The sequence below is a fragment of the Gavia stellata genome, unplaced genomic scaffold, assembly GCF_030936135.1.
Source record: "Gavia stellata isolate bGavSte3 unplaced genomic scaffold, bGavSte3.hap2 HAP2_SCAFFOLD_42, whole genome shotgun sequence".
Lineage (NCBI taxonomy): Eukaryota > Metazoa > Chordata > Aves > Gaviiformes > Gaviidae > Gavia > Gavia stellata.
Window position 1 is genome coordinate 2,053,982 of NW_026776913.1, and position 10,711 is coordinate 2,064,692.

At 51.4% G+C, this 10,711-nt stretch overlaps 1 protein-coding gene across 1 annotated transcript; it reads right to left on the reverse strand.

Moving 5' to 3' along the window:
- Positions 1–4,945: 4,945 nt before the first annotated feature.
- LOC104252053 (olfactory receptor 14J1) lies at positions 4,946–5,863 on the reverse strand. The gene has a single exon (XM_059835025.1). It carries the CDS (start codon positions 5,861–5,863, stop codon positions 4,946–4,948), a length of 918 nt encoding a protein of 305 aa, XP_059691008.1.
- Positions 5,864–10,711: the final 4,848 nt, after the last annotated feature.

Consider the following 10,711-nt stretch of genomic DNA (forward strand, 5'->3'; position numbering starts at 1 on the left):
GTACTTTTGATCCTGATGAAGGGACCTCTGTTATGCACTTACAGAAACCAAGTAATGAAGACTCAGACCAGGAGAAGAGGGGCCCTGCTTTCGGCCAGGCGGAGGAAAGGGACAATCGGCTTTACTGGACTGTGTGGATTCGATGGCCTGGCACATCAGCCCCACGGGAGTATAAAGCTCTAGTGGACACCGGTGCCCAGTGTACTTTAATTCCATCAGATTACAAGGGGGCGGAATCCATCTGTATTTCTGGAGTGACAGGGGGATCCCACGAACTGTCTGTGTTGGAGGCTGAAGTAAGCCTAACCGGGAATGAGTGGCAAAAGCACCCTATTGTGACTGGTCCAGAGGCTCCGTGCATCCTTGGCATAGACTATCTCAGGAGAGGGTACTTCAGAGACCCAAAAGGGTACCGGTGGGCTTTTGGTATAGCTGCTTTGAGTACGGAGGAAATTAAACAGCCATCTGGCTTGCCTGGTCTCTCAGAGGATCCTTCTGTGGTGGGGTTGCTGCAAGTTAAAGAACAGCAGGTGCCAATTGCTACCATGACAGTGCACCGGCAACAATATCACACCAATCGAGACTCCCTGGTTCCCATCCATAAGTTGATCCATCAACTGGAAAGGAGTGATCAGTAAGACTCATTCACCCTTTAAGAGTCCCATATGGCCCGTGCAAAAATCTAACGGAGAGTGGTGGTTAACAGTGGACTATCGAGGCCTGAACGAAGTCACACCGCCACTGAGTGCTGCCGTACCAGACATGCTAGAACTTCAATATGAACGGGAGTCAAAGGCTGCCAAATGGTACGCAACAATAGATATCGCCAATGCGTTTTTCTCGATCCCCCTGGCAGCAGAGTGCAGGCCACAGTTTGCTTTCACATGGAGGGGTATCCAGTACACCTGGAATCGACTGCCCCAGGGGTGGAAACATAGTCCTACCATTTGTCATGGGCTGATACAGACTGCACTGGAACAAGGTGAAGCTCCCGAACACCTGCAGTATATTGATGACATCATTGTGTGGGGCAACACCGCGGAGGAAGTGTTTGAGAAGGGGAGAAGAATAATCCAGATTCTCCTGAAAGCTGGTTTTGCTATAAAACAAAGTAAGGTCAAAGGGCCTGCACAGGAAATTCAGTTTTTAGGAATAAAATGGCAGGATGGGCGTCGTCATATCCCAATGGATGTGATCAATAAAATAACAGCCATGTCTCCACCAACTAACAAAAAGGAAACACTAGCTTTCTTAGGTGTTGTGGGTTTCTGGAGAATGCATATTCCAAGTTATAGTCTGATCGTAAGCCCTCTCTATCGAGTGACCCGGAAGAAGAACGACTTTGAATGGGGCCCTGAACAGCAGCAAGCCTTTGAACAAATTAAACAGGAGATAGTTCGTGCAGTAGCGCTTGGGCCGGTCCGGACAGGACAAGATGTGAAAAATGTACTTTACACCTCAGCCGGGGATAACGGCCCCACCTGGAGCCTCTGGCAGAAAGCACCTGGGGAGACTCGAGGTCGGCCTCTAGGGTTTTGGAGCCGGGGATATAGGGGATCTGAAGCCCGTTACACTCCAACTGAAAAAGAAATATTAGCAGCATATGAAGGAATTTGAGCTGCTTCGGAAGTAGTTGGTACTGAAGCACAGCTCCTTTTGGCCCCTCGATTGCCTGTGCTGGGCTGGATGTTCAAAGGGAAGATCCCCTCTACGCATCACGCAACTGATGCTACATGGAGTAAGTGGGTTGCACTGATAACGCAACGAGCTCGGATGGGAAACCCCGACCGCCCGGGAATCCTGGAAGTGATCATGGACTGGCCAGAGGGCCGAAACTTCAGACTGTCACCAGAGGAGGTGACTCGTGCTGAAGAGGCCCCTCTGTATAATGAATTATCAGAGACTGAGAAGCAATATGCCCTGTTTACAGATGGATCCTGTCGTATTGTGGGAAAACATCGAAGGTGGAAAGCTGCTGTGTGGAGTCCTACGCGACAAGTTGCAGAAACTGCTGAAGGACAAGGTGAATCAAGTCAGTTTGCAGAGGTGAAAGCCATTCAGCTGGCTTTAGATATTGCTGAACGAGGGAAATGGCCAGTACTTTATCTCTATACGGACTCATGGATGGTGGCAAATGCCCTGTGGGGGTGGCTACAGCAATGGAAGCAGAGCAACTGGCAGCGCAGAGGTAAGCCCATCTGGGCTGCTGAATTATGGCAAGGTATTGCTGCTCGGATAGAGAACCTGGTTGTCAAAGTACGTCATGTAGATGCTCACATACCCAAGAGTCGTGCCACTGAAGAACATTGAAACAATGAGCGGGTGGACCAAGCTGCTAGAATTGAAGTGGCTCAGGTGGATCTGGATTGGGAACATAAGGGTGAGCTATTTGTAGCTCGATGGGCCCATGACACATCAGGACATTTAGGAAGGGATGCAACATACCAATGGGCTCGTGATCGAGGGGTGGACTTGACTATTGATGCCATTGCACAGGTTATCCATGAATGTGAAACATGTGCCATAATCAAACAAGCTAAGCGGCTGAAGCCTTTTTGGTATAGAGGACGATGGCTGAAATATCAATACGGGGAAGCCTGGCAGGTTGATTATATCACACTACCACGAACCCGCCACGGGAAGCAGCATGTGCTTACAATGGTGGAAGCAACTACCGGATGGATAGAAACATACCCCGTGTCCCATGCCACTGCCCGGAACACTATCTTGGGCCTTGAAAAGCAAATTTTATGGCGACATGGCACCCCTGAAAGAATTGAATCAGACAACGGGACTCATTTCCGAAACAACCTCATTAACACCTGGGCCAAGGAGCATGGCATTGACTGGGTGTATCACATCCCCTACCATGCACCAGCCTCCGGGAAAATGGAACGATACAACGCACTGTTAAAAACGACACTGAAAGCAATGGGTGCTGGGACATTTAAGCATTGGGATACACATTCAGCAGAAGCCACTTGGCTAGTTAACACTAGAGGCTCTGCCAGTCGACCTGGCCCTGCCCAATCAAAACCCCTGTGCACTGTGGAAGGAGATAAGATTCCCGTAGTACATATAAGGAACTTGCTGGGAAAAGCAGTCTGGGTTATTCCTTCCTCAGGAAAAGGTAAACCTATTCGCCGGGTTATTTTTGCTCAAGGACCTGGGTACACTTGGTGGGTAATGCAGAAGGATGGTGGACTCCAGTGCGTACCTCAAGATGATTTAATTCTAGGTGAAACTGATCCATGATTTGAGTTACATGTTACAGGAATTAATTACTATAGCAGGAACCACCTGAACCAATGAAGGACAAGCCTTACAAGAAGCAGTGCAAGTGCAGCAGTGACCTGACCTGAGCTGGCTGTGGTGCCCAATAACTCCACGCGATACAACACCTCTTCTCTCCTGAGTGACCACCATTAACAGATGGAGCCCAAAGTCACGGACTAAATGAACTCAATGGACATTTTATGGACATTTGTGGATATCTGTGGGCACTTTACAGGCATTTCACAGGGGTGGTCCATAGACTAAGGGAATGATATCTGTGTACTATAGGAAAGGATGGGAAGGGTGATGGTAGGTAAGGAGAATGTATTGGATGGTGTGCTACCTGAGTATGACATAAATGGTATGGAATAAGGGGTGAAGAATGTGCTGGTTTTGGCTGGGATAGAGTTAATTTTCTTCATAGTAGCTAGTATGGGGCTTTTCTGCTTCTCACCCCACCCCGCCAGCGAGTAGGCTGGGGGTGCACAAGAAGTTGGGAGGGGACACATCTAGGACAGCTGACCCCAACTGACCAAAGGGATTTTCCATACCATGTGATGTCATGCTCAGTATAGAAACTAGGGGAAAAGCTGGCTGGGGGACCACTGCTTGGGCTGGGCATTGGTCAGAGGGTGGTGAGCAATTGTTTTCATTTGTACCACTTGCCTTTCTTGTTTGTTGTTGTTGTTATTTTCCTTTTCATTACAATTTTTATTATTATTATCATTATTATTTCATTTTGCCTCATTTCACTTATTAAACTGTTATTAAACAGCTGGGGTGAGAGGCTAGTGCTGGAAAAGGTGGTGGTTATTGGCTGGTGTGTGACGACTGCCCTGGGGCAGGTGCCCGGGGTGTCCAGTGAACACGGGCACAGGCCAGACCCTGCTCTGCTGGTCCTTCATGTCTCTCGCAGGAGCCCGGCTGTGCGATGACCCTGCTGTGTGCCCCCACCCTGCCCACTCACACACTTGAGCTGTTCACTGGAGTTTTCATCAGTGGGGCCACTTTCTTGGGCATGTTCTTGAGAGCAGCCTTGGAACAAGTCCTAAGCCTTCAGGCTGTGCCCTGAGAAGATCACCTTTCTTTATGGAAACGCTGTTGTGGAGGCCAGCTCTGTCACAGAAGTGCCCGTTCCCTGTCCCTCCCTGTTTTCACAGGACTACCACATGGCAGGACTGTGCCCAAGCTGCCAGAGCACTCAGGCCTTACACCAATGCAAGGGCTGAGAAGAAGAGAGTAGAAGTGGGAAGTGAGCAGGTCTGGAGACACCAGGCACTGGTGCTCCCTGGCAGTGCTGCCGTGCTGGGATTCTTTTCCTCTCCGCCTCTGCACACCCGTACTCACCCTGTAGCTCCAGAGAATGCCTCAAAGGAAGGATCTCAAAGAAGTCACTGAGGGGTTCTTAGTTTTGTTTAAACACACAGACAGCATGGCTCCTTATTTACACAGACCCTGGGTAACACAAACGTTGGATAGACATATAATTACAAATGGCACAAATAATGACAATTCTTTATGGACAACATTGTGCAAAGTAAGACAAAGCAAATAAACCCCAAACCCACAACCAAAGCCACCAAAAACTACAGAAGATGGGCTTGGCCTGTAATGAGTCACATTAGGAGTGATTTGCAGAAGATGATAATAAGTTTATTGCTTTTGAAAATCATCCAGTCATCAGTTTCCACACTGCATCCTTGAGCTCCTGGTTCCTCATGCTGTAGATGAGGGGGTTCACTGCTGGAGGCACCACCGAGTACAGAAACGACACCAGCAGGTTCAGGGATGGGGAGGAGATGGAGGGGGGCTTCAGGTAGGCAAACGTGCCCGTGCAAATTAAGAGGGAGACCACAGCCAGGTGAGGGAGGCACGTGGAAAAGGCTTTATGTGGTCCCTGCTCAGAGGGGATCCTCAGCACAGCCCTCAAGATCTCCACGTAGGACAGCACAATGAAAAGAAAACAAAGAAAAGAAAAAAATAAAGTAAAAACAAGAAGCCCAACTTCCCTGAGGTAAGCATCTGAGCAGGAGAGATTTACAATCTGTGGGATTTCACAGAAGAACTGGTCCACAGCATTGCCTTGGCAGAGTGGTAGTGAAAATGTATTGGCCGTATGCAGCAGAGAAGTGAGCAACCCACTGCCCCAGGCAGCTGCTGCCATGTGGACACAAGCTCTGCTGCCCAGGAGGGTCCCGTAGTGCAGGGGTTTGCAGATGGCAATGTAGCGGTCGTAGGACATGAAAGTGAGAAGGTAAAACTCTGCTGACGTGAAAAAGAGAAACAGAAATACTTGAGCAGCACATCCTGCATAGGAAATGGCCCTGGTGTCCCAGAGGGAATTGGCCATGGCTTTGGGGACAGTGGTGGAGATGGAGCCCAGGTCGAGGAGGGAGAGATTGAGGAGGAAGAAGTACATGGGGCTGTGGAGGTGGTGGTCGCAGACTATGGTGGTGATGATGAGGCCATTGCCCAGGAGGGCAGCCAGGTAGATGCCCAGGAAGAGGCAGAAGTGCAAGAGCTGCAGCTCCCGCGTGTCTGCGAATGCCAGGAGGAGGAACTGGGTGATGGAGCTGCTGTTGGACATTGGCTATTTCTTAGTATGGGGCTCTGTGCACAAAAGGAAAAGACAGGAAGAATTAGGACATATTTCTCTGAGAAAAGCCACTCCAATTTTCACAAAAACACCACCACCACCACCCCCCCCCCCCAGTTGGAATGCATTTCCTTTCTCCCGTTTGTGCTGGCTGAGTGTGCTGTGAGGAGCAGGAGCTCTGCCCTTCTGCTGCTGAGGAGTCGGCTTTGCTCTGCTGCAGTGGGTACATGGGAGCTGACTTGTGACAGCTCCAATGTTCACAGGGGATGTAAAATGTAATCCACCTTTCATGTAAAAATTCAATATCTGCACTCATGTCTCAGAGGAACGTGGGCTGTGGCAGAGAGGCTTGGCATGTCTTTTTAATAATTTTGCCTGTGTTTTCTCACAGAGCTGCAGTATCCATCAGTCCCATTCCCATCTGCCCTGTGTTTTCATTTTGCTGCCTTGAAGATGCCTTCACACACAAATTACTCTTTTAAAAAAAACCCCAAACCTGGACTCTGATGAGACCAGAGGAATCCTGTTTCAAAGGACAGCTCTGAAAACTCTTCTCCAGCCCAGCCCAGAGGTGGAGGTGTGATGGAGAGGGCAGGACACGACCCCTCCCAGAGAGAAGCAACTGCCTCTGTCAGGAGAGTGCCGACCCCCAAGGAAAGGCTCCGCACTCCCAAGGATCCCACAGCAGAGCTGTGCCTTTCTGGGGGGCAGCTTGCAAGCCCTACAGGACAGGCAAAGCAGAGACTCGGGGGTCCCTCCGATGGGAGGTTCTACAGAGAGAGTCAGCTCATTGCCCCGCAGACAGTGCCCAGCAGACATCTGCAGGGAAACACAGAAAGAGAGCTGCCTGAGCGCACCCTCCCCCTGTGCTCGTTTGCAGTGTCCTCCCACTCCCCGTCCCTGTCTCTGCTGCCTGCAGCTGTCCCTGCCAGGAGCTGGTTCTCTGTCCCCTGTGTCTCCTCCCTGGCAGTGCTCACAGAGCCCATCCCACCCGCTGCCTGCTCAGCTCTGCCCTGCAGAGCCCTCCCTGCAGCAGGACACTGCCCAGGGGCATCTCTGGGTGTGCAGGCTCTGAGGGGAACATCAGACCAACCCTGGCGAGGCTGGAAAAGTGACCAGGAACAGAGGAACAGACTTGGAATTTCAGTGCCTCCTCCGGAAATGAGAGATTAATTTCTATGTGCCATCGCCCACCCAGACAACCCAGAGGAGAAGAGTGAAAGACCAGGATCCTTCCCTTTCAGGCAGCCCCTGCCTTGCTGTGCTTCCTGAAAAGTCTCCTGGGAAGATCCTGCAGTGATGTGGAGCTGTGAGCAGCCCTGACCCACACAGCACCCTCTCAACAGCAGAAGCACCCTGCCATTGCACTGGTCTCTCCTTCCACCCCCAGCTTCTCCCCACAGCGCCGTGGGGAGCTCCCCGGGCAGGCTGAGTGCTGACCCTGGCAGGCGGCAGAGTCCCTGCCCCAGCACCCAGCCCCGGGGGTGCAGGGACCCTGCTCGGAAGGACAGCCCTGGGCACCCCTGGCTGCACACCCACCTTCACACCCTGCAGCCGTCCCTGGCAGAAGGCAGCCCTCATGCCCTGTCCCTCTCATGGTGCAGCAGGGAAGCCCTGCTCTGGAGCACCTCCTCCTCCTCTATACAGGAGTGACATTCCTGGGTACCATGCCAGCTTTACGAGAGCCCTCCATGAACTGCAGCTGCATTGCCCTGCACCCAGAGAATTACCGTGTCAAGGGCTGTGAAGATTTCTCCTCCAGTGAGCTCGCCTCTGTCCTCCCACCCCAGACTGCCTTTAACCTCTCTCTGCCTTGATCCTCTCCCCTCGGTGCCTGCAGGCAGTGCCCTCAGCCCTGCTGCGCTCTGCAGAGGAGCTGCTCCTGGGCAGAGCTGTCTCTCCTCAGCGCTGCCCGCTTGCCATGAGCTCCCTCTGTCCCAGGAGCCCGGCCCAGCTCAGCAGCAGAGGAGCAGCCCAAGGTGTTTTAATGACCCCTCGGGTGGGTTTGGTGCCCAGTCCATGAACCTCAGACAGGGAGAGGGAGTTGAAGAAACCTCTCAAGAAGTCAGTGTCTGATGCAATCTCCACTGTTTCTTGCAGTGTTAATGGGTCCCACGGAGGGACATTGCTGACAAAGCCTCCCCAGGGGCTGCTTAGAGCAGAAAACTCCGGGCAGTGATGACAAGTAGGCAAAGGCAATGTGAAGGAAGAGATTCTGAGTAACCCTGGATGTGTTACCTAAAGGCAAAGGGCCAAGCTCTGACCCCCAGCCCCTGGAAAGGGAGATCCGGTCCCTCACACATTGCTCAGGGCTCTTCCTGGGGCGGTGTGATGTGGGGATGGGCAATGCCCAGGGCAGGACTACGGTAGGATACCTCCCAGGCTCCCAGGTGGGGAAGGGGAGGCAATGAGCCCCGAGTGCTGTAAGGACAAGGTGCTTCCTCATGGGTGTCAGTGGCAGAGACAACAGCCACAGCCGAGGAGGGAAAGAGCTGATCTCTGTTGGGGGCTTTTCCGACTTTCTTCGTCCCTCTCTCATCTCCACCATTGGCTGTCCTACGGTCTCCCACACCTGCACCTCCTTCTCTGCAGGCTGTAGACATCCACCCTGCTACCCCACCTGGCTCTCACCTGAGCATCTTCCTTTACTGACATCTCTCCATCCTTCCTCGTTGTCCCTTGCAACACAAAGCCTTGGGTTGATCCAGTCTCCTTCTGGGTGACTTCTTACACCACAGCACTGCCCTTCGAGTGACATTTCTCTTTCCTTGTGTCCAGTCTGGACCTCTCCAGCTGCACTTTGTGCTATAAGTTCTTTCTCATGCCGTTTCCCCCTACGAAAAAAAGATTCCATCATCTCTGAAACCACCTTTCCAGCAGTCTCAGGCTAATCCTATACTGCTCTGAGTCTCTCTGCCACTGGGTCAATGCTGCCCAGGTCCCGCAGCCGCCCCACACAGGTCATGTGCACCCGGTCCCGTACCCCATCTTGGCAGACCTGCACTCGACACTCACTAGTTCCTCCTGACTTCTCCAAACTGGGGAGCCGCCCTCTGGGACACACCCATGTGTGTGGAGCCACACCAGTGCTGAGTCAAGGGGGATGATCACTCAAGTTGTCTGGGTGGCCCACACTCCTCCTAACACAGCCCCACGTGCAGCTGCCCTTGTTCATAGGGACCTTATGCTACTGGTTGTAGGGCATCCCTCGTAGTGACCAGGTCCTTCTCCTCAGCTGCTCACGTCCCAGCCTGTCCTGATGTAGTGGGTTATTTTCCCCTCGCCCCCCACCACTGCAGCTCGGATGCAGAAATGTTGAACCATACGACTGTCACAGAGTTCCTTCTCTTGGGCTTCCCCTCCCTCCACCATCAGGAGTCCCTCATGGCAATAGCTCTCCTGGCTTCGTACCTGGTGATCTTAGGGGCAAACCTGCCGATCATCCCCTCGTTCTTGCTGAAAGAGAACTCCACAGTCCCACGTACTTTTTCCCCTGTAACCTCTCCTGTTTGGAGGTTTTCATCACCATATCCATCATACCCAAAGCCGTAGAAAACTTGTGCATGGCCAGCAAATCCATGTCCTGCCCAGGCTGCTTAACTCAGTGCTACTTCTCCTCCCTTCTGGACTGCATCTTCATGTATGTCCAGCCTTCAAGTCACCTCATTTCCTGAAACAAGGCAGTGGCCCTTCTCAACACACTGCCAACTCCTTTGCTGAGTCCCTTTGTTTTCAGCCTCAGGAATCAGCTGATGGAAGATGCTCTCAAGGCAGGTTTCAAGAGAAGTGGGATAATCTTCAGAAACCGCTTTTCCACCTCAGAAGAGGTGTTGTAAGTGGATTTTGAAAGGGGAGAGGGGTGGGGAGGGCAAACACATGGTTATGATGCATCTGCAGAAATGAGACCTCTCCTTCTTAGCAGTGTAAGATCTCCTTAATCGAATATCACACCAGACTCTCTTCTGCAACACGTCATCATAAGACGATCCGACATAGCAATGCCTTTCAAATGACCTACAAGCACTTTACAAACCCTGGTGAATACCACAGTGGCATTTTCTAAGCGTGCAAACCAAGACAGAGAGCAACAAGCAGAGGACTTCATCCCTCCATGGCACACCCAATTCTCAACAAGCTTCACCCTCCTCCAGTTCTCATGCAACTGCGCCTTCCTCCTAAATCTGGTTTCCTGATTATTTTGGTGGCAGATCTTTGCTGAACCTCTTAGTCTTTAGGAAATGACAGAAAATAGGTGGAACACAATGAAGAGAACAATAACAGCTTGCTTTCTGGACCAAGTGGCACTTACATCTCTGTTAACCTCCTGGTCAGAACAAAAACATGCCTGAAATTCAGTCCAGTTGAACTGTTGAGAATGACCTCTCTTCTAATTTGATCCAGAATCTGGAATATTGGTCAGGAATGTAGTTTGGAGTAACAGTGCACCTGTCTCCTGATCACGTATGGTGAAGTAAATGTCCAGTCCTTGACACAATGCTCCCAGAGCCAATACTTCAGCTAATCCAGCACAGTCAGTGGAATTAGCTTGTTCAGACATAGACTTTTATAACTTTAATGTCTAAAAAGATGAGTTCATTCTCTGGCCTCCTTTGATAGCGGGGAAGGGTCAGCACTCTAGAAGGTGATATCATCTCCTCCTACAGTGGTCTTCAGGAGAACTGTACTTAGCATAGACTTGGCAGCTTCGTTTTCCCATAGGTAATGCCAAGTGCCCTGAGCCACATACCGGGCAACGCGTGGTCGTTTGCACAAGGGAGGGACTCTTGCTCAGCAGAGCCATCCTTTGAAGACCTGAGGGTTACAATTGTTCCTTAAAGT